The sequence below is a fragment of the Carlito syrichta genome, unplaced genomic scaffold (assembly GCF_000164805.1).
Source record: "Carlito syrichta isolate Samal-C Ts95f unplaced genomic scaffold, Tarsius_syrichta-2.0.1 Scaffold305452, whole genome shotgun sequence".
Lineage (NCBI taxonomy): Eukaryota > Metazoa > Chordata > Mammalia > Primates > Tarsiidae > Carlito > Carlito syrichta.
The window spans coordinates 188,545-213,196 of NW_007249548.1; the positions used below are offsets into that span (position 1 = coordinate 188,545).

Consider the following 24,652-nt stretch of genomic DNA (forward strand, 5'->3'; position numbering starts at 1 on the left):
TGCTGGGCTCCTGCGATCCTTCCGCCTCAGCCTTCCGAATAGCCAGAACCACAGGCGCACGCTACCACACCAAGCTAATTTTTTTTTTAAGTGTAGAGACGAGGTCTCACCATGTTGCCCAGGCTGGTCTCGAACCCACTGGCTCAGGCAATCCTCTAGCCTCGGCCCCCCAAAGTGCTGGAATTACAGGCTTGAGCCACTATGCCCGGCCTGTTTTTACTTTATAAATATAATTAGGCACTGTTTCTCTGGAGAGACTCAAAGCAGGTGGTATAATAGTAAGGTGGACCTAATTCTGAATTATACCCCAATTCTTTAAAGCATAAAAAAATTTAATTTAATTTAAAAATACTAAGGTGTAAAAGTCCCATGTGTGAATACATGAAACATATTAATTGGGTGAAAATCATACCTCCTCTCTGAGTCTCACTTATAAAATGAACAGTTAGAATTGACCATTATTGTACCATTTCTTCTAATCATATGATTTTATAATTAATTATTAAGGATCATTTTTCTGAAAACAGTCTCACTTCCCAGGAGTAATCAGGTGGTATGTTCTTTCTCTCAGGCTACCTGGGAAGACAAATTACTCAGTGAGGAACCATTGGAAGAAGGGTATTCAATCAAGATATCATACTTGGGGTGGGAAGACTGGTGGGTTGATTGGTTGGCTGATGGTCTCTTGTAATGGAAAAGAGTACAATATATGAAAGAGCAGGTCCTCTAGGATTGTATCCCAAATAATGATTTCTGAGTCCCAAAGGCATGAGAAACAGTATGTTTATGGCATAAAATGGTGAATATTCCTTTCTAATAACTCAACTATTCCAGGAAAGTAATTTTGGAGACTTTGGAGAGTGGGTTAATATAGAACTCTGTGGAGTCAGTTTATTCCATCAAAGTGGAAACTCTGAAAATTGATTACTTGGGCTTTTTCATTAAGCTCCCCACCCTTCAACCATTCCATTATTCATCTACACTTCTCCAGAGACTTCAGGAAAAATCACGTTGCTGCTAATAAAGCTACAACTGGGTATGATGGCTCGTGCCTGTAATCCCAGCGCTTTGGGAGGCTGAGGCAGAAGAATTGCCTGTGTCTAGGAAAATTGCTTAAGACCAGCCTAGACAACATAGCAAAACTTCGTCTTCACAAAAAACATAAAACATTTAGCCATATGTGGTAGTGCTTCTGTGTAGCCACTGCTATTCAGGAGGCTGAGGCGGAAACATCGCCTGAGCCCAGGAAGTTGAGGCTTTGGTGAGCTGTGATCGTGTCACTGCACTCCAGCCTGGATGACAGAATAAAACTCTAACTCAAAAGAAAAAAAGATCTTACAGTCTGGTAGTAGAAAAGAAGAAATGCTATGTGAATTTGTCAGTATATAATGGAGAGTGTCCTAACCTGTTATTCACATTAAGCATGTATATTTCAGAACAAAGGGCAGGAAGCTCAGACCTCATGATTCTGGTTCTTGGTTCCTTTGATCCTGAACTTGGTCTCTGATCTGTAGCAGGGAAAGTGATTGATTTATGATTCATAAATAACAATCTGGAAATCACTTATTAAGCACCTTATTCAAGGAAGATGGTAAATAAATGTCTTTTAAATTCACCATTGATTGGAAAGTAGGACAACTTTAGAACTTGGATGCTCAAAACTTTGTTTTTTATGCTTCCTTAAAAACTATCAAGAAGCTGGGCATGGTGGCTCACACCTCTAATCCTAGCACTTTGGGAGGAGGAGGCGATAAGATTGTCTGAGCCCAGGGGTTCAAGACCAGTCTGGGCAACTTGGTGAGACCTCATTCCTAAATCAAAAAATTAGTCAGGCATGGTGGCATATACCTGTGGTTCCAGTTACTTGGAAGGTTGAGGCAGAAGAATCACCTGAACCCAGCAGGTCAAGGCTGCAGTGGTCTTGAGTTTATCACTGCCCTCCAGCCTGGGTAAGAGAGTGAGACCTCTTCAATTCAAAAAAAACACTGGCCGGACTTGGTGGCTCAACCTGTAATCCCAGTAGTTTGGGAGGCCAAGGCGAGTAGATTACCTGAACCCGTGAGTTCGAGACCAGCCTGGGCAAGTTGGCAAGCTCTCATCTCTACAATTAATCAAAAATTAGCCGGGTGTAGTAGCTTGTGCCTGTAGTTCAGCTACTTGGAAGGCTCAGGCAGATGGATCGCCGGGAGCCCAGCAGGTCAATGCTGGGGTGGCCATGAACGTGACACTATACTCAGCCTGGGCAGTGGAATGAGACGCCAACTCAAAAAAAAAAAAAAAAAAGTCAAGAGACTAGTGATATTAAAGCCCAAATCTTCATTATGAAAGATTCTGTGTTTTCTGTTGCCTTTCAAATTTCTTTATTTTAACATTCCTGACAAAGTTATAACTGGTAGCCTTCAATATAAAAGACAAAAGATATGAATTTAACAAGAAACTAAATATTGAAACTACCATTTTTTAAGACTTTTAATCAACGCATTTTAATATCAATTACCAGATTATTGTTATCTAAACAGTACAATATTTGTTTACTTTATCTGTTCAACTCTTGAATAAATAAATTTTTTGCTACTGAAAAGTACATACCTGTTCAAGTATTAGAAAACATCCTCTCCTTCCTTTCAATGAAACAAAATTTTAATAGATTGCAAATAAAGCCCCATTTGATATCAGATCTCTTTAGAAAATTTCTTATTTGCTTTTATCACCCAAAAAGCTAATTTTTATATTGAAAACATCATTTTCTTTATTTCATCTATATGGGAACTGAATACAAAAAGTAAGATAGTTCCTTTTTGTACGTATGTGTAAAAAAACATAAAAGTGAACATTTGCAAATAGAGATATTTGAAAAGATTATATTTTTATATTATGTTTTCACTTATTCATTAAAGTAAATATATTTGATATAGTAAGGAAATGTTTTAGGTGTCACTCAATTGGTTAGAGTGAGATTTAAAAAGAAAATCTTTAAAAATTCAATAGCAGCCATGTGTCTTGAGTATAGTAATGTCTGTGATAATTAATTCAGTTGTCCTGTGTGAGTTATATCTCCATGCTGCAGTCAAATGATTTGGTTTTGTTGCTAAAGGTATAACCAATCTCATACTAGCTATCCTCAAAATGTGACTTTTTTTTTAACAAGTTGGGCCAAGTAAAAGAAAATAGATGACGTTGTGCATGAAGATCCATAATCATCATTGAAAAAAAAAATGAAATACTAAGAAGGTCTTCTTAAACATCAAAGGAAAAGAAAGAAAAAAAATGTTTCTGGTTGTACTATTAGTGTAGGACATTCTAGCTGCATTGGATTCTACCAGAATACTGAGATTAGAACCACAATCAATTCAAAATATGGTAAGATTTATTCCCACCTGGTCTCAGAATATCTCATGTATTTTCCTATATAGTTATGTTATCTTCTGTGTGTGTGTGTGTGTGTGTGTGTGTGTGTGTGTGTGTGTGTGTGTGTGTGTGATTTATTGCAGAAATGAGGTCTCACCAAGTTGCCCAGGCTGGTCTCGAACCCCTGGAATCAGGCAATCCTCTCATCTCAGCCTCCCAAAGTGCTGGGATTACAGGCTGAGCCACCATACCTGGCCATGTTCTCTTCTCAATAAAATCCTTAATATATGTAGAAAGCAAATAAACTTCGATTACACTCAAATTTTTCTTCTTCATAGATTTAAGACCCATGAACAGGTCAGCAAGACATACTATAACTGAGTTTGTTCTCCTGGGATTCCCTGGTTGCTGGAAGATACAGATTTTCCTCTTCTCGTTGTTTTTGGTGGTTTATGTCTTGACCTTGCTGGGAAATGGAGCCATCATCTGTGCAGTGAGATGTGATCCACAACTACACACCCCCATGTACTTTCTACTGGGTAACTTTGCCTTCCTTGAGATCTGGTATGTTTCCTCCACTGTTCCTAACATGCTGGCCAACATTTTGTCCAAGACCAAGACCATCTCATTTTCGGGGTGCTTCCTCCAGTTCTATTTCTTCTTTTCACTGGGCACAACTGAATGTCTCTTTCTGGCAGTAATGGCTTATGATCGGTACCTGGCCATCTGCCGCCCACTACACTACCCCACCATCATGAATGGGAGACTCAGTGGCATGCTGGTGTCTTTCTGTTGGCTCATTGGATTCCTTGGCTACCCAATCCCCATTTTTTTCATCTCCCAACTCCCCTTCTGTGGTCCTAATATAATTGATCACTTCCTGTGTGACATGGACCCATTGATGGCTCTATCCTGTGCCCCAGCTCCCATTACTGAATTTATTTTCTATGCCCAAAGCTCCGTTGTCCTCTTTTTCACTATTTTGTACATTCTTCGATCATATACCCTGTTGCTCAGAGTTGTTTTTCAGGTCCCTTCTGCAGTTGGCCGGAGAAAGGCCTTCTCTACATGTGGTTCTCATTTGGTCGTGGTGTCTCTTTTCTATGGAACAGTCATGGTAATGTATGTCAGTCCTACATATGGCATCTCAACTTTGATGCAGAAGATCATCACACTGGTATATGCAGTAATGACACCTCTCTTTAATCCCCTGATCTATAGTCTTCGTAATAAGGACATGAAACTTGCCCTGGGAAACGTCCTGTTTGGAATGAGAATTAGTGAAAATACATGACCCAAAGATGTGCCATACTCTAAAGCTCCCATGCAGAACTAGGTGGAGATTTATCAGTTCTTTCAGCAATCTCTTACGTCTGATTAGTTAGAGGTCATATATTTTACCCAGAAGTGTTCCCAGCCCAAATACTTTTTAAAGGTCTGACAATTAAGTTCACAAACTTGCCACTATGCACTTATGTTGGTAACATTGTTTAACAACTCAGTAAGGTTTCATAACCTTGGTATATCAGTGTCTCGCAGCTGTGTTCACGTCAATGTGTGGCAGTGTCTTGCTGAGTCGCGTTATTATCATTGTTGCATGTTTTTGTGTGCCATCACAAGAATGTCAGAGCTTGAATTAGAGCAACAAACAAACATTAAATTTCTTGCTAATTTTGCAAGAGTGGAAGTGGTATCAGAGGCATGTTAGTCCAAGTTTATAGGGATAATGCCATAAAGAAAATGTGCAACATACAAATGGATTAAATGTTTTTCTGAGAGGAGGGAAAGTATCATTGATGAAGAGAGGTCAGGATGACCAATAACAAGTAGAACTAATGAAATCATTGCAAAAACCCATCAAACTGTGCGTCAAAATCATCAGCTGACTGTGAGAAGCTTACAGACTAAATAAACATCGATAGAGAAACAGTTAAGAAAATCTTAACTGAAAATCTCAGCATGAGAAAGGTGTGTTCAGAAATGGTCCTGAAGGAGCTCTTACATCACAACAATGTACAAGCTCACACAGGACTGTCTGTGAGGGAGTTTTTAGCCAGTAAACAAATAACTGTATTGGAACATCCTCCCTACTCACCTGATCTTGCCCCCAATTACTTTTTTCTTTACCTAAAGATAAAGGAAATATTGAAAAGAAGACATTTTGATGACATTCAGAGTATCAAGGGTAATATAATGACAGCTCTGATGGCCATTCCAGAAATATAATCCCAAAATTGTTTTGATAGGTGAACTAGGAACTGGCATCAGTGCACAGCTTCCCAAGGGGAGTACTTCAAAGGTGACTGTAGTAATATTCAGCACTTTTTTCTAGGATGAGTTTGTGAACTTAATTGTCAAACCTCATACACCTTAACTTACTGGTCTTCTACAGTCAGTAAAATTATTTTACAGCTTATTCTTATTGTAATAATCATTTTATTATTGTAATAATAAAATGGAGATGACTTCCAACGGAGATGCCCTATGGTTCACCTTTGCATAGCTTCTTCCTCATTGTAGCAAGACAACAAACCCAATTTTGTTCGATTACAGGTATGTTCCTGGTAGTCTTTGTATGATAGGAATCGACAGTAGCACTATACCCAGCATACAGTAAGGCTTCAAAAAATTTTTAAATATTTTTATCTCAATTTTTTACTTAAAAATAATGTGACAGCAAATTCAAGTAATTCAGAAGTGCATAAAAATGACAGATGTTCCATCTTCATTCCCATTTTCACCAGTCTTCCTCTCTGCTCTTCAGAGCAGCATAAGCCCACAGATTAGAAAAAAATATTTGCAAGTCATGTATCTGATAAGAGTCTAATATTCCAAATAGATTTAAAAACTCTTACAACTCAATGATTAAAAAAAAAAAAACAATTTTGTAAATAGGCAAAGGACATGAAGAGATATTTCTCCATGCAAGATATACAAGTGGCCAGGAAGCACATGAAAAGATGCTCAGCATCATCTCTTATTAGGAAAGGCAAAGCAAAACCACAATGAGACACCATTCACATCCACTAGCATGCTGAGAGTTACTAGCATGCCAATATCAAATGTCCAGGATGTAGAAAAATTGGAACACTTATGCATTGCTGATAGAAATGTAAAATGGTAGAGCATCTTTAGAACAATTTGGTAGTTCTTTGAATAGTTAAACAGAGGCCGGGCGTGGTGGTTCAAGCCTGTAATCCCAGCACTTTGGGAGGCCGAGACAAGAGGATTGCCTGAGCCCAGGTGTTTGAGACCAGCATGGGCAACTTAACAAGACCTCACCTCTACAATAAATCAAAAATTAGCCAGGCATGGTGGCTCACACCTGTAGTTCCAGCTACTTGGAAGGCTGAGGTGCAAGGATCGCCAGAGCCCAGCATGTCAAAGCTGCAGTGGCCATGAGAGTACTACTGCACTCCAGCCTGGGCAACAGAGTGAGAATCGAACTCAAAAAAAAAAAAAAAATAGAAGTACCATACAACCCAACAATTTCACTTGTAGGTATATACCCAAGAGAATTAAAAACATGTTTACACAAAAAAAGAACAGCACGATTCATAATAGCCAAAAAGTAAAACAGCCTAATTGCCCATCAACTAATAAAAGTATGAGGAAAATGTGGTATATACATACAATGGAATATTATTCAGTCATTAAAATGAATTTAAGTATGCTACATGCTACAACATGGATGAACCTTGAAAACATTATGCTAAGTGAAACAAGACACAGAAATCACATATTGCATGATTCTATCTACATAAAGGGTCCTGAATAAGCAAATCCACAAAGACAAAAAGTAGATTAATAGTTGCCAAAGACTAAGGGAAGGAGAGGATGGGAAGTAACTACTGCTAATGGGTACTCAGTTTCTTTTTGGGGTAGTGAAAATATTCTGGAATTGGATGAAGATGGACATACAACCTTGTAAATATGCTGAAAATTACTGAATGACACACTTTTAAAAAGTGATTTTTTTCACCAGGAAAATGCAAATCAAAACCACAGCACGATATCACCTCATACGGTTAAGATGGCTACTATCAAAAGAATGAAAGATGCCGGGCTCGGTGGCTCAGCCTGTAATCCCGCACCTTTGGGAGGCTGAGGTGAGTGGATTGATTGCCTGAGCCCGCAGGTTGCAGACCCGCCTGGGCAGCAAGACCTCATCTCTACAATAAATAAAAAAATCAGCTGGGTGTGGTAGCGCGCACCTGTAATTCCGGCTACTTGGAAGGCTGAGGCAGAAGGATCGCCGGAGCCCAGCAGGTCGAGGCTGCGGTGGCCAGGAGCGGCCACTGCACTCCAGTCTGGGCGACAGAGACTCCAACTCAATAAAAAAAAAAAAAAGAAAAAAAGAATGAAAGATAACAAAAGTTGTTAATGGGAGAAAGGGAAATTTTGTACACTGTTGGTGGAAATGTACATTGGTGAGGCCACTATGGAAAACAGTACAGATGTCTCTCAAAAAATTAAAAGTAAAACTACCATATGATCCAGCATTCCCATGTCTGGGTATATATCCAAAAGAATTGAAATCAGAATCACAAAAAGATATCTGCACTTGCATGTTCATTGCAGCATTGTTTTACAATAGCTAAGACATAGAAGCAACCCAAATGTCCATCGGTGGATGAATGGATCTTTTTCAAATGTGGTATATACATACAATGGAATAGTATTCAACCTTAAAAAAAGAAAGAAATCCTGCCCTTTGCAACAACATGGATGAATCCGACATATGCTAATTGAAATAAGCCATACATAGGACAAATATCACGTATATAATGAATGTAAGATAAAATCAGAGAGTGGAATAGTGGTTGTCTGGGTTGAGGGCAAGGTAAAACAATGAGGTATAAGTCAATGCATACAAAGTTTCCATTATACAAGATGAGCAAGTCCTAGAGATCTGCTGTATAACATAGTGCCTATGGATAACAATATTGTTTTGTATACTTAAAATTTTGCTAAGAGGGTAGATCTTATGTTAAGTGTTCTTATCACAAAATAACAGAGGAAAGTTTTGAAGGTGACAGGCTTATAGCATAGATTGTTGGGATGATTTCACAGGTGTAAACTCATCAAGTTGTGTTCATTAAATATGTACAACGTTTTGTATGCCAATGATAACTCAATTTTATTGAGATATTATTTGCTCTCCAAAGAAATCTGGAAGCAAAAAAAAAAGACTCAGCCCTATAGTTTTCTATTTTAAAACAAACAAACAAACAAACAAAACCTTGTCTTACCTATCCATTTGTGCTCTGCTGCCCTCTAGTGGCCATTATGCTTCCACACGATGCCTAAGCATAAAACAGGAAAAAGTTCAACCCACCCAAATGTAGTATGGAAAGGAGTATACTGGTTAATTAAATCTTCTAGTTAACTGAAAAGTAGCCAGGGGAAAAAAAGGCACTTTTGATGTTGAGTATTAAAACGTTTCTAGGGCCAGTCATGGTGGCTCACACCTGTAATCCCAGTGCATTGAGAGGCAAAGGCAGGAGGACTGTTTGAGCCCAGGGGTTGGAGACCAGTCTAGGCAACATAGTGCACACTTGTCTCTACAAAAAATGAAAAAAATTAGTTGGGCATGGTGGTGCATGCCTGTAGCCTTAGGTACTTGGGAAGTTGAGACAGGAGGATCACTTGAACTCAGGAGTTTAAGGCTGCAGTGAGCTGTGATTGTCCCACTGCACTCAGCCTGGGTAACAGAATAAAATCCCTACTCAAAAAGAAAAAAAAAACTAAGGTATATTTTCCCACTTTTATAACTTAGTATTTTAAAATAATTTAATCTTTTACCACACAAGAACTCCGAAAGTGTAATGTGTCAAGACAAGCAATGAACCAGTAATCAAATGATGGGGGTTCCAATCCCAGTTCTACACCAACTAGCTATGTGTCCTTACATGGTTCACCTCACCTCTCTGGTCTCAGCTCCTTTATCTTTAAGATAAGAAAGTGAATAAGTGAATTTTCTAGGCTTGCCTACATTCATTTTTTTCCCCTCAAAATATGATAGGTCTCATGGCAAGTACAATGTAGAAGGGAAACTAATAAGTAAACAATCAATTTTAATTTAGCATGTGTAGTGCTACAGCTGTGTAAATACAGGATGCAGTGCACGTGAGAGGAGCACATAGGCCAGTCAGGGTCTTCAGAGTGAATGGCAGGAGACAGGGAAATATTCAAGAAGTAAGATCTAAGCTGGCACCTGATGGGTGAATGGGAATCATCCCATGAGGAGGGATGGAGGAGGAGTGTGGAAGACAGGAGAATGTTTACCAAAAAATCAGAAATTAAAAGTAGTCCATCTTGACTGGAATATATAGTGCAAGGGAGAAATGTTGGAAAGATAAGAGCATAGAGTTAGGCATGGGCCAACTCATTTAAGGGTATTTAAATCAAAATAAAAACTTTAGACTGTATCTTAAGACTAATAGGAAATATATGAAAGGTTTGCCTCAGGAATGACATACCTATTTACATTTTTGAAAAATCAATATGACTACAAGAAAAGAGAGGTCAAGATTAAAGAGAGGGAACCAGTCAGGCTCAGTGGCTCAGCCTGTAATCCCGTGCCTTTGGGAGGCTGAGGTGAGTGGATTACCTGAGCCCGCGGGTTCGAGACCCACCTGGGCAGCGAGACCTCACCTCTACAATAAATCAAAAAATGAGCCGGGCGTGGTAGCGCATGCCTGTAATTCCGGCTACTTGGAAGGCTGAGGCGGAAGGATTGCCGGAGCCCAGCAGGTTGAGGCTGCGGTGGCCGGGAGCGGCTACTGCACTCCAGTCTGGGCGACAAAGTGAGACTCCAACTCAAAAAAAATAAAAAATAAAGAGAACCAATTATAAGGGTACATCAGCAATGAAAAGCTTTGGAAACTTTTATAGCAATTCAACTTTGTGATAACATCCAAGTACACAATCAGTGAACTCATCTCTTTGAACAAGGTATAATCCAGTTTGGGTGTTGTAGTACTAACTGCATACACTAGTCATGCACAGTTGAGCCACATTAAAAAGGGTGATTTTTAAAGTTGGCTTGTAAACTATAACCAAAAAGTATCTAAAAAATTTTTAACAATCTATTTTATGGCTTGTTTTTATAATTCTCTTAATTTTAATTTATAGTAAAATAGGTAAAATTTTTGAAATATAATTGTATTCTTTATTTTTACTTATTTATGGCAAAATAAGCTTTACTAGACTTTTTCAAGAAAAGATACATTCCTTCTAAATGTAGCTATTTTTGTATACCAAATGATAACAATGAAAATGGTTCCCAAAAAAATGAAGACTAAGAGTTCCTACAAGTTTTACTTAGAAGAATGAACCCTCGTATATTTTTAATTACATAGCTATAATTGAATGTGAAGTGCTAAAACCTCAGTGTATTATTTTTGCAAAGATATATTGGCTAATGCCACAATGAAACCATCAAAATTTAAGTATCTTTTACATCCAAAACACAGAGAAATAAGTTCAAAACCAAAGAAATTTTTAAGCAAATATTATTAAATTAAAAATCACAAAAAGCAAGTCTTCAACATTCCATATGAATATTAGTGCTTTGAGATCTTACAACAAGGCATTTTGAATTACACTAAAGGGGGTAGGGAAAAGAGAAGCTTATATAAATAACCTTTTTCAAAATGATGTTTTGGCTGGAATTATAAGGCTAATGGCAAAAGTAATTGTACATAAACTCTGTATTTTAGTTGGTAAGTCTGTTTACAAGGATATGGTTAACAATTGTGAAACTGCTGCCAAAACCGCTTCAAATGTACATTCAGGTTAAACAAATAAGTAAATGAATTGTGGATAGTTTCTCCATTCATCCAAGGAGCCAGGTTTCTCACTGTCCATATTAATTTTCTGTTGCTGCTGTAACAAATTATCACAAATTTAGCATCTTAAAACAACATACATTATTATCTTACAATTCTGAAAGCCAGAAGTCCAGAATCAGTCTCACTAAGCTACATTAAAGATGTCAGCAGGAATTGCTCCCTCTGGAGGTTCTGGAAAATCTGTTTCCTTTGACTTTGCCATCTACTAGAGGCCACCTACGTTTCTCAGCTGATGGTCGTTTCCTCTCTCTTCAAATCTAGCAGCATCTTCCAGTCTTAATATGTCTCTCCCTCTCTTTCACTGTCCCCTTCAGTTATCACTTTACCTCCTGTGTCTTTGCCCCTCCTGCCTCCCTTTTATAAGAATGCTTGTAATTACATTGGCCCATCCAGATAATCCAAGATAACCTCCCCCATTGCATTATCTTTATAATTTACAAATCACTTATATATTATATAAGAACCAAATATCTATACATATGGTTGCTTTCTAGAACACAGTTCTCAGTGAATACTGATGAAACTATGTACGGACTGAGATTTCTGTTGTCATTTTGGTCTTGTCCCAAGAATAAGTCTCATAAGCAAGTTTATACAGGCTAACAACTACCCTATCATCCAGCAAAAAAGTCACAATTCAACCCTCAACAAGTGTTTTCCAACCTAGACCTTAACTGTGGCCTGGCCAAAGAGTGTTGGTAATAAGGCACTCATAGTTTAATCTATTGCATTGCCTGTACAAGGATAGACCAGGTACTAAGACAATTTTCTTTAGTAACATTCATTTGTCAAAAAAGAGGTACACAAGTGTGCTTGGATATATATGCCATAAAGAGATACATTTACTCTATACTGTAGCTTTAAAATCATACTAAAAATTATTTTTAAATGCCATTTAAAATGTAACCCAAAACCAGGCAAGGTGGCTCATGTCTGCAATCCCAGCACTTTGGGAAACCAAGGTGGGGGGGTGATTGCTTGAGACCAGGTGTTCAAGACCAGACTAGGTAACGTAGCGAAACTTTACCTCTACCAAAAAAAAAAATTAGCAAGGCATGGTGAAACATGCCTGTGGTCCCACCTTCTCAGGAGGCTGAGGCAGAAGGATCATCTAAGCCTAGGAAGTCAAGGCTGCAGTGAGCCATGATCGTGCCACTATAATCCAACCTGGGCAACAGAGTAAGACCTCAACTCAAAAAAAAAAAAAAAGGCTGGGTGCGGCAGTTCACACCTGTAATCTCAGCACTTTGGAATGCCAAGGTGGGAGGATTGCTTAAGCCCACAAGATTGAGATCAGCCTAAGCAACATAGTAAGATCCTGTGTCTACAAAAATTTTAAAAGTAAGTCAGAAACCGAGCACGGTGGCTCATGCCTATAATCCCAGCACTTTGGGAAGTGAGGCAAGAGGATTGCCTGAGCTCACAGGTTCAAGACTAGCCTGGACAAGGGTGAGACCTCATCTCTACAATAAATCAAAAATTAGCTGGGCATGGTGGCGCATGCCTATAGTTCTAGCTACTTGGAAGGCTGGGGAGGAAGGATCACCTGAACCCAGTAGGTCGAGGCTGCGGTGGCCGTGAATGTGCCACTGCACTCCAGCCTGGGCAACAGACTGAGGCTCCAACTCAAAAAAAAAAAAAAAAAGTAAGGCATGATGGTCCACACCTGTAGTCCCAGCTACTCAGGAGGCTGAGACAGAAGAATCACCTGAGTATAGAAGGTTGAAATGAGCCATGATCGTGCCACTGCACTCAAGCCTGGGTGACAGAGTGAGATCCCGACAAAAAAAAAAATTGTAACCCACAGTGAAAAGGCTATATATTCTCTCTGATTTCAACTTTATGACATTCTGGAAAAGTATGGAGACAATTTTTTTTTTTTTTGAGTTGGAGTCTCACTCTGTTGCCTAGACTGGAGTGCAGTGGCTGCTTCTGGTCACCGCAGCCCCGACCTGCTGGGCTCCAGTGATCCTTCCGCCTCAGCCTTCCAAGTAGCCGGAATTACAGGCGCGCACTACCATGCCCGGCTGAGAGACAATTTTTTTAAATAGTAGTTTCCAGAGGCTCGGGAAGAGGGAAAGATGAATAGAGGAAGCACAGTGGATGTTTAGGGCAGTGAAACTACTCTGTATAATATTATTACAATGGATACATGTCAGTATACATTTGTCAAAATCCATAAAATGTACAACACCAAGAGGAACCCTCGTGTAAACTATGGACTCTTGGTGATAATGCTGTGTCAGTGTAGGTTCAGTGTGGGTTCCCCAGTTATCAGAAATAATTATCAGAAATACTACTACTCTGGTTTGGGATGTTGATAGTAGAGAAGGTTGGGCATGAGGCAGGTGAGGAGGTGTGTGGGAACTCACTGTACTTTCCATTCAACTTTGCTGTGAACCCAAAACTGCTCTAAAATATAAAGTCTATTCTGGAAATATTTTTAATGTAACTCAATAATAATTATTGGCCAAAACTGCACAACTAGAATTTACTTTCCTTTTGGGCAGTGACAAGCAGAAGTGGACAAGAGAAGTTTTCCACAAGACCTTTTGTCTTGTAGAGAAGCAGCATGTGGACCAACATGTTGAGGTTCACATTCCTCAATATGCTTTTTCATCTACTCATTTCTCCCATCAATCACCAGCTCCACTTTGGATACTTCAACTAGATCACTTCTTCTCCCCTCTCTGCCAGCAGGAACAAAAATTCAGGCTGAACACAAAAGTTGCAAAGTCTAGAAGTTAGCACCATTGAAGCTGCCTCTGTGAAGGTAATGCCCAGAGGAACCCTATTCTCCCAGGCCTAATCCAAAGGCAAAGTTTTTTTTGTTTGTTTTTTAACAGATTAGGGGGGGAAAAACTTGAAGAAGCAGAAGAAACTTCACAGCAGAAGAAAACTGGGGTCCCCAGGTGCCAGATGGAGCTCTCTGCAACAGCTCTGCCTTGGCTGATTAACAAGAGTTGAAGTCCCCTTAGAGCCAATTAGTGAAGGAAGTCAGGGTGAGAAAGAGAGAAGTGATTGCAACAACTCCCAATTAAAAGTGAGTGGATCCCACAGCACCGAGGACAGTGACAAATAGTTACATCATCTGAGTTCCAATATCAACTCCCTGAACATGAAGGCGGAGCAAAGGGAAGTGAAGGAGGATAGACAAAGGTGTCCCACACTCTGGCAAGCTTCCACTTCCTATCCCAAGCGAATATACACTGACAACTAAAGTGCAAGTGGTATCTCTTGATTATCCATTTTTTTAAAAAAACCAAAAACCTAAACATTAAGAGAGGGTCCAAACATGTGAGGAGCATACCCCTATAGAGTTAACCAGGGGGATGCTGACACAGCCTGCGATTCAGAATTGCTCTTGTCAAGTCAGCTCATGTGAGGACATGTGACTCATTGTCCTCTGTGTAGAATAAAACTTTCATGACTACTCTCCCCTTCATCTTGTATTTATAAAATAACTGATGATTTTCAAAGCATGTTCACAAACACTACTTGCTAAATTTCCACAAAATCACCATGGGTTTTGCCAGGTATCCATAAACGTTTCCATCTAGGCATTTAAAGAAGTTAATACTGAAGTTCAAGAAACTTGCCTTAAAAAATAAAAAAAGAAAGAAAGAATATTTGCATGAGATCACACTGGCAGTATTATTTGTGTATTTTTAAGCAATATCCCCTATGCTATATAAAGAGCATATTTTTAGAAAAAAAGAAAATGGAGTAGTTACTGCAGAGAAGAAACTAGAGGTCAGGGTAAAAATGAAGCTTTTTCTCTGTATACCTTTCTGAAACTTTCCAGGTTACCATGAGTTATGATTGGGCCACTGCACTTTAGCCTGGGCAACAGAGTGAGACCTTGTCTCTAAAAAAAAAATATATATATATATAGAGAAAGTAAATAAAAGTGAGAGGACACAATGGGTATATATTACAAATAATTTTGATGAGCAGATTTGAAAAATTCAATGAAATGGAAAAATCACTAGAAAAATACAAAATAACAAACTGACTCAAGAGAAAGCTTGAATAATTCAATCCCACAGACACCAACTAATTTAAATCAGTAGATTTTCCATAAAGAAAATGCTGGTTGCTGATGACTTTACAGGGAAACTTCACCAAAAAAAATATAAGAAATCAATTGTATATAAACTTTTCAAATAAACAGAATACTCTTTACTCTGTTTAAGTAATTGAACATTGCCTGAGGTTATCATAACTTGGATACCAAAAACAGACTAGAATAGATGAAGATATAAAAAGTGTAGGCTCAGTGTAGTTTCTTTCTCCCATGCCAGCTCTGGCACGTCTCCATTTCTTTTTTCCCTTCTTTCTCTAATAAACTTTGTTTGAAAAAAGAAAACGTAGTCTCAGCCAGACGTGGCGGCTCACTTTTATAATCCTAGCACTTTGGGAGGCTGAGGCAAGAGCATTGTTTGAGCTCAGGAGTTCAAGATCAGTCTAGTCAACATAGCGAGACTTGTCTCTAAAAATTAGAAAATTAGGCCAGCCATGGTAGCTTATGCCTATAATCCCAGCACTTTGGGAGACTGAGGTGGGAGGATTGCTTGAGGCCAGGAGTTTGAGGCTAGTCTGGTCATAGTAAGTTCCTGTCTCTATTTTTTTTTAAGACACACACACACATCAACCAGATGTGGTAGCACAAGCCAGTGTCTCAGCTATGCAGGAGGCTGAGGTTGGGGATTGCGAAAGCCTAGGAGGTTGAGGCTACAGTGAGCCATGATCATGCCACTGTATCCAGCCTGGGCAACAGAATGAGACCCTGGCTCAAAAAAAAGGCATAGACTCACTTTTGTGACCCACAGATACAAAATCCTAAATATTATTCAAGTAACTACATCAATTTTTTTTTTTTAAAATCCTGACCAAGTAAGGCTTGTATTAAGAATGAAAGTGTAAAAGTTTGGTTTATTGGTTGAAAGTTGAGTATGCTAATTAACCACAATAATAGGTTAAAGAAGAAAAAATATTTTTCATTTCAATAAATGCAGGGAGAGTATTAGATAAATTACATAAAATTTAAAATTTTTGATAAAAACTCAAAATAAACTTAGAATCTAAGACAAATTATATGTTAAAACATACAAAAAATGTATTTAGCAATGAAATGTTAAAAGTATTTTAAGTACAGAAACAAGACAAGGACATTTGTTATCATCACTTCTATTCAGCATATCTGAGGTCCTAACTAGTGCAGGAAAAAAAAAACCTTAAATAAACATTTAAAAGACTGTAAAAGAAAATCCCAAACCGTCATTATTTGTACATAGAAAACCTAAAAGAATCAACAAATGATTAGAATGAAACAGCTTAAAAAGTTCACAGAGACAAAAAATATATATGAAAAATAGCCTATTGTATTTCTATTTCCAAGCACAGTTAGCAAATGTAATTTTTAAAAACAATGATACAATAGCAGCAAAAACTATAAAGTAGCTAGGAATAAATCTAATAAAAGATATACAAGCCACTCTGGAGAAAGCATACAATTATGCTGAGAGGAAACCAGGAAGAAATAGAAATTCTGAACACAGCAATAAAAAGTAATAAGGTTGAATTATAATTTAAAATATTTCAGCAACAACAAAAAAAGCCAAGACTGGATGTATTTACAGTTGAATTCTACCACACACACAAAGAAGAACTGGTACTAATCCTCCTGAAATGGTTCCCAAAAAAATCAAGGAGGAAGAAATCCTCCCTAACTCATTCTATGAAGCCAGTATCATCTTGATATCAAAGCCAGACAAGAATACAACAAGAAAAGAAAACTATGGACCAATATCCCCAATGAACATAGATACAAAAATCCTCAACAAAATACGCAAACCAAATAAAATAGAATCTCAAAAAGATAATATACCACAATCAAATGGGTTTTATTCCAGGGATGCAAAGATGGTTTAACACACACTAATCAATAAATGGTGATTCACCACATAAAGAGAATGAAGAGCTAAAACCATATGATCATTTAAATTGATGCAGAAAAACTATTAATTAAAATGCAAATATCACTTCATGATGAAAACCACCAACAAACTATGCATCAAAGGAACATACCTCAAAAAAATGAGCTATCTCTGACAAACCCATAGTCAACATCATCTTGAATGGAGAAAAATTGAAAGCATTCCAAAGAACTAGAACAAGTGAAGGATTTCTATTCTCACCAGTGCTATCCAACCTAGTACAAGAAATCCTAGCCAGAGTAATCAGGCAAGAGAAAGAAATAAAAGGCATCCAAATTGGAAAACAAGAAGTCAAATTATCTCTGTTCACTGATGACATAATTGTATACCTAGAAAACCCTAAAGATTTCTATTTATGACTCTAGTAAAGTTCTGAGATATAAAATTAATGCCAAAAAATCAGTTGCATTTCTATACACCAACAATGCTCAAGCTAAGAACAAAGTCAGGAAGTCAAACCCATTTATAATAGCCAAAAAAGAAATAAAATATCTAGGAATACATTTAACAAAGGAGGTGAAAGACCTCTACAAAAAGAAGTATAAAACACTGAGGAAAGAAATTGTTGGTGACACAAATGGAAAAATATCTTACTTCCGAATAGGAAAAATCAATATTGTTAAAATGAGTATATTTCTCAAAACAATCTTTAGATTCAATGCAATTCCTATCAAATTATCAAACTACTGATGCCATTGTTTGCGTTACTAGAAAACAAACAATTCCAAAATTCATATAAAACCAAAAATGAGCTCAAATATTTAAGCAAAAAGAATAAAGCCAGAGTTATCACATTACTTGACTTCAAACTATATTAGAAGGTTACAGTAACTAAAACAGCATGATACTAGAACAAAAATAGGCATATAGATCAATGAAACAAAATAGAGAACCCAGAAATATAGTAACATATCTAAAGTCAAGTGATCTTTGACAAAGTCAACAAAAACATACACTGAGGAAAGGACACTCTATTCAATAAATGGTGCTGTGTGCCAGGTAGGTGGCTCACGCCTATAATACCAGTACTTTGGGAGACTGAGGTTAGGTGATTGCCTGAGTCCATAGGTTCAAGACCAGCCTGGACAACTTAGGAAGAACTCATCTCTACAATAAAACAAAAAATTAGCCAGGCGTGGCGGCATGTGCCTGTAATTCCAGTTACTTGGAAGACTGAGGCAGAAGGATCACCTGAGCCCAGCACATCGAGGTTGTGGTGGCCGTGAGCACACCACTACACTCCAGCCTGGGCGATAGAGTGAGGCTCCAACTCAAAAGAAATAAAAAATAAATGATGCTGTGAAAAATGGCTAGCCACATGAAGAAGAATGAAACTGAACACTTACCTCTCACCATATACAAAAATCAACTCAAGATGCATCAAAGACTATTAAATTTAAAACCTAAAACTATCAAAATACTAGAAGAAAACCTAGGGAAAACTCTTTTGAACATCATCTAAGCAAAGAATTCATGACCACGACCTCAAAGGCCCAAGCAATGAAAACAAAAACAGACAATGGAATTAAACTAAAAATGCTTCTGCACAGCAAAAGAAATAATGGACAGAGTAAAGAGACAGCCTGCAGAATAGGAGAAAATACTTGCAAACTATGAATCCAACAGAAGACTGATATCCAGAATTTACAAGAAACTCAAATAATGCAACAACACACACAAAAAAATGTTTAAGTGGGCAAAATACATAAACAGTCATTTTTCAAAAGATATCTTTATATCTTTATACAAGTGATTAACAAGCATATAAAAAATGCTCAACATCACTAATCACCAGAGAAATGCAAGTTAAAACCACCATGAGATATCATCTTAAACCAGTCAGAATGGTTATTCCTAAAAAGACAAAAGATAACAGATGTTGGTGAGGACACGAAGAAAAGGGACTACTAGCCGGGCTCAGTGGCTCAGCCTGTAATCCCACGCCTTGGGAGGCTGAGGTGAGTGGATTGCCTGAGCCCGCGGGTTCGAGACCCGCCTGGGCAACTTGGCGAGACCTCATCTCTACAATAAATCAAAAAATCAGCCAGGTGTGGTAGCGCATGCCTGTAATTCCGGCTGCTCGGAAGGCTGAGGCGGAAGGATTGCCGGAGCCCAGCGGGTCGAGGCTGCGGTGGCCGGGAGCAGCCACTGCACTCCAGTCTGGATGACAGAGTGCGACTCCAACTCAAAAAAAAAAAAAAAGGGAATACTTATTACACTATTGATGGAAATGTAAATTAATACACTCTCTATGGAAAAGAGTATTAAGATTTCTCTAAGAACTAAAAGTAGAACTACCGTTTGAGCCAGCAATTCCACTACTGGGTATATAAAAGAAATTATATTTTTAAAAACCATAGCTTTTCCATGCTACCTGCAAAGGGATCCATATGGCGCTGTTCTCAATTTCCGTGGTAACTTAAAGGGAAACTTTCACAATGTCTGGAGCCCTTGATGTCCTGCAAATGAAGGAAGAGGATGTCCTCAAATTCCTTGCAGCAGGTCCCCACTTGGGCGGCACCAACCTTGACTTCCAAATGGAACAGTACATCTATATTGTTGCCATTGAAAACCCTGCTGATGTCAGTGTAATATCTTCCAGGAATACTGGCCAGCAGGCTATGCTGAAGTTTGCCACTCCTATTGCTGGCCACTTCACTCCTGGAACCTTCACCAACCAGATCCAGGCAGCCTTCTGGGAGCCCCATTTGCTGGTGGTTACTGACCCCAGGGCTGACCACCAGCCTCTCACAGAGGCATCTTATGTTAATCTGCCCACCACTGCTCTCTGTAACAGACTCTCCTCTGCACTATGTGTACATTGCCATCCAGTGCAACAATAAGGGAGTTCACTCAGTGAATCTGATGTGATGGATGCTAGCTCGGGAAGTTCTGTGCATGCATGGCACCATCTCCCGTGAACACCCGTGGTAGGTTATGTCTGATCTCTACTTCTACAGAGATCCTGAAGAGATTGAAAAGGAAGAGCAGGCTGCTGCTGAAAAAGCTGTGACCAAAGAATTTCAGGGTGAATGAACTGCTCCAGCTCCTGAGTTCACTGCTACTCAGCCTGAGGTTACAGACTCTTCTGAAGGTATGCAGGTATCCTCTGTGCCAATTCAGCAGTTCCCTACTGAAGACGAGTGCACAGCCTGCCACAGAAGACTGGTCTGCAGCTCCCACAGCTCAGGCCACTGAATGGGTAGGGAAAACCACTGAGTGGTCTTAAGCTCTTAAGCAACACAGGCCCTTAAGCAACACAGAAATAAGGTTGGCAGAAAATAAACTTGTTTCTAAGGATTAAAAAGAAAACCATAAACACTGGAAAAATAAAGTAAAAAGACATCTTCACTCATATGTTTATTGTAGCACTATTCACTATAGCAAAGATATAAAATCTGAGTGTCCATCAATGGATAACTCAATAAAGAAAAAAATACATACACACACACAATTGAATACCATTCAGTCGTTAAAAAAGAAAAGAATGAGCCAGGCTTAGTGGCTCAGCCTGTAATCCCACGCCTTGGAAGGCCGAGGTGAGTGAATTGCCTGAGCTTGCAGGTTCGAGACCCACCTGAGCAACTTGGTGAGACCTCATCTCTACAATAAATCAAAAAATTACCCGGGTGTGGTAGCGTGTGCCTGTAGTTCCAGCTACTTTGAAGGCTGAGGCGGAAGGATCGCCGGAGCCCAGCAGGTCGAGGCTGCAGTGGCCAGGCGTGGCCACTACACTCCAGTCTGGGCGACAGAGTGAGACTCCAACTCAAAAAAAAAGAAAAGAAAAAGAAAAGAATGAAATTATGTCATTTGCAGCAACACGGGTGGAACTGGAGGCCATTATCTTAAGTGAGTCAACTCAGAAACAGAAAGTTAAATATTGCATATTCTTAAAAGTAGAGCTAAATAATGGATACACATGGACATAGAGTGTGGAATAACAGACGAGGGAGGCTCAGAAGTGTAGGGAGGTAGAAAGGAGGTGAAATGAGAAATTACTTAATGGTACAATATATATTATTCCAGTGGCAGTTACACTAAAAGCCCAGATTCCCACTATGTAATATATCCATTGCCATTGTGGTTTTCCCCATGGTAAAAATCTCTTCTACATAATCATAATACCACTTAAGTCAAAAAACAATGTAAGTACGTTACTGCCCATCCCACAGATGCCCTCCAAACATTCTGTCATATGTGACAATGTCTTGTTTTCCTTTCTAGCACAGGATCCCCACCCTGGATTATGAGTTGCATTCAGGGGACATGCTTTTCCTTCTTACAATCTCAATCATCATTCCTTGAATTTCTCATCCTCAGTATTCTACATTCAAACAAATGACCAACCACTGGGTTTTCTGATGATTCTTCATAAGCAGACTCAGTTATGCTCCCTTGGCAGGAAGAATGCAGAAATGGTGCTGTGCTCTTCTCAGTGCCTCCCTCCAGGGGCCACATTTGCCACAGATCCCACCCCTAGGGTAATGACCTGGTCTCACTGTATCTGCCAGGCCTATTCACCTTTAATTTATCATTTTGATTTTATATTGAATAGTATTTTGTGGAGAGACATTCTAAGGCGATGCTTATAAGTTGCTCTTCATCATATTTCCACTAATCAGCTTCTTTGTACAACTCCTATCTGAACCTTCTATAATATGATTGCCTAATGGCAGGTGTAGACATTTTGTAGTTGACATCTACTCTAAGAAAAATATTCACTTCTCCTCCATTTATCTACCTATTTTTAAATTTATCTTCATATCAAAAAACTCCTCGGTGAGTACATTATCCGATGGGCAGAATTTTGTTAAAATTCTTTCTCATGCTTATCTGCTAAATTTAAGCTGTTTGAAGACTTCGAAAGCTCACATATTTTTGCACAAAAAGTCTGGGGTCATCTTATACCATTCCAGATGTCATGCTGGTATCAGCAGTTTCACCCCAAAGTCTATTCTTGCTAAACTGATCTATAAATTAAATGTAATCCCAAACAAAACTCCAAAGGAATTTTTCATGAAAAGTTGTAAGCTGGATCACGGTGACTCATGTCTATAATTCCAGCACTCTAGGAGGTTGAGGTGAGAGAACCGTCTGAGCCCACGGGTTTGAGACCAGCCTGGGCAACTTGGCGAGACCTCATCTCTACAATCAAACAAGAAAAATTAGCCTGGTATGGTGGCACATGCCTGTAGTTCCAGCTATTCGGCAGGCTGAAGTAGAAGCATTGCCTAAGCCCAGCAGGTCTAGGCTGCGGTGGCCATGAGTGTGCCACTGCACTCCAGCCTGGGTGACAGAGTGAGACTCCAACTCAAAAAAAAAGAAAAAGAAAAAGCTGTTTTTGTTTTTCTGCAAAAAACTTTATTTTCATTTGGTCTAGGGCTTGGGAGAGGGCTCCAGGGTGGTTAAAAAGCTGCCTGGTGGCTAGAGTGGGAGGCTCAGGCAGAAACCCTGATGCTTTGAGAGGAGCCCCCCAGAGGTCGCTGGGCTTCTAGTCGAGCTTGAGGGTGAGCCTTTCCAAGAGATACTCGCCCAGCCCAGCCTCGGGTGCCAGCCTGCGAAGGTCAATCAGGTGGTGGTTCACCTTCTTGATGAGTTTCACTTCTTCTAGGAAGTGGATCTCCAGGAAGTCACAGAGATAGGACAGATCTCAGGGAATAAAGACCCAAAAGGGTTTGGTTCAGGTTCTTCTCCAGGGCCATGGCAGCTTCCATGGCGCCCAGGGTTTTACCCCACTCATCTTGAGAGGGCTTCTGGATATCCTGGAAAAGGGCACAGCCACCACGCTGGTTTTGCATCTTTAAGACACCCTGAGCACCCTCACGCTTCTCCTCCAATTCACAAAAGAAGTTTGAGAACCACTATTTGAGAGTACTGACACATGCCTTCCAGAGCCACATCATCATAGTGGAAATAGAGGCCCAGAGGGAGGCAGGGGTAGGAGGTCCGCAGATACAAATTGACCAGGCGGTTGACTACTGCCTCCACCTTGAGGGAATAATTCTGGCGAACCTGGGAGCTCATGGTTGGTAGGCAAGAAGGAGGAACTGCAAAAACAGTGTTTGCTGGTCCCAGAAACAGGAGGTAGCCAAGAAAGTGGTCTCGGAGGTTGCAAGTGGAGAGATTGGAGGGCAGTAGGAGGCTGGAAAAGAGGGGTCCTAAAGTCTGTTCTGTCCAAACACTGTTGAAGCAAGAGACAGATCCGCAGGACAGCTGAATGTGCTGCTATAAGCTGATGTTTAAAGTGTAAATGGGACACTTGTGAAAAACATAAAGAACTTGTCTGATTAGTGGCTTCTCATAAAACGGTAAGACAATGTGGTATCGACATGGAAATAAACAGCTTAGAATAGATCAGAATAAAGAGCCCAAAAGCAGGCCTATTCATGTGGAAAGAGCAGTAGAGAAATAAGTTTTTTAATAAAAGGTGCTGGGCCAATTAATTATGTTAAGAAAAAAATTATGGAGCTATATCCCAACATAAAAAAAAATTCATAATGTAAGAAAAGGACAAAACAATATAACTTTATAAAACAACAGAGGGGAAACACTGGGCATGGTGATACAGGCCTGTATTCCCAGCTACTTGGGAGGCTAAGTGGGGAGGACACATTGAGCCTCAGAATTCAAAGCTGCAGTGAGCTACGATTGCACCACTGCACTCCAACCTGGGTGAGAGTGAGGCCTCTCAATAAAATCTTAAAAAAAAAAAAAAAGAGGGAACTGTTCTTATGACTTCAGGATAGGAAGGACTTCTTAAAACACAAAGAGCTGGGTGCAGGGGGCTCACACCTGTAATCCCAGCACTTTGGGAGGCAGAGGTGAGAGGACTGTCTGAGCCCAAGGGTTTGAGACCAGCCTGGGCAATTTGGTGAGACCTCTTCTCTGCAATAAATAAAAAAACTAGCAGGGAACCTATAGTTGGAAGACTAGGGTGAACCGATTGCCTGAGCCCAACAGGTTGAGGACATGGTGTCTGTGAGTGTGCTACTGCACCCCAGCCTGGGCAACAGAGTAAGACTTCAAGTAAAAAAAAAAAAAAACACACACACAAAGAGCACTACCACAAAAGATTTATAAATTCAATGACACTGAAATTAAGAACTTCTGTTTAGCAAAAGATCCAATAAAAAGCATTTTAAAAAAAGCTAAAAACTATTAGATGCTTGCAGCACATAAACTGACAAAAGTTTAGTACAGGGATATATACAGGGGATATATACAAATTTGACATCCAGTATACAAGTGGGCAAAGACATGAATAGGCATTTACCAAGAAAAAAATATTACTGAATTGTAGATACACAAAAAGATGCTCGTAAGTCCATTAATGATTAGAGAAATGCAAATTAAGACCACAAGATACCACTCAAATCCCATATATTTGTAATACCTGAAAGGTAAGACAATGCCAAGCACAGAAGAGGATGGGGAAGACATCCATTGGTA

At 39.3% G+C, this 24,652-nt stretch overlaps 1 protein-coding gene and 2 pseudogenes across 1 annotated transcript; 2 read left to right on the plus strand and 1 right to left on the minus strand.

The window, feature by feature from the left end:
* Positions 1 to 3,656: 3,656 nt before the first annotated feature.
* LOC103264035 (olfactory receptor 11H4) lies at positions 3,657 to 4,686 on the plus strand. Its single transcript, XM_008061691.1, has one exon. It carries the CDS (start codon positions 3,698 to 3,700, stop codon positions 4,640 to 4,642), a length of 945 nt encoding a protein of 314 aa, XP_008059882.1. The 5' UTR covers positions 3,657 to 3,697; the 3' UTR covers positions 4,643 to 4,686.
* A 14,955-nt stretch (positions 4,687 to 19,641) lies between these two features.
* LOC103264036 lies at positions 19,642 to 20,432 on the plus strand (annotated as a pseudogene).
* A 2,262-nt stretch (positions 20,433 to 22,694) lies between these two features.
* LOC103264045 lies at positions 22,695 to 23,227 on the minus strand (annotated as a pseudogene).
* Between the last annotated feature and the right edge of the window lie 1,425 nt (positions 23,228 to 24,652).

Excerpts from the sequence above, each read along its gene's own strand:
- LOC103264035 (XM_008061691.1), top strand. The coding sequence starts at position 3,698 with ATGAACAGGTCAGCAAGACATACTATAACTGAGTTTGTTCTCCTGGGA.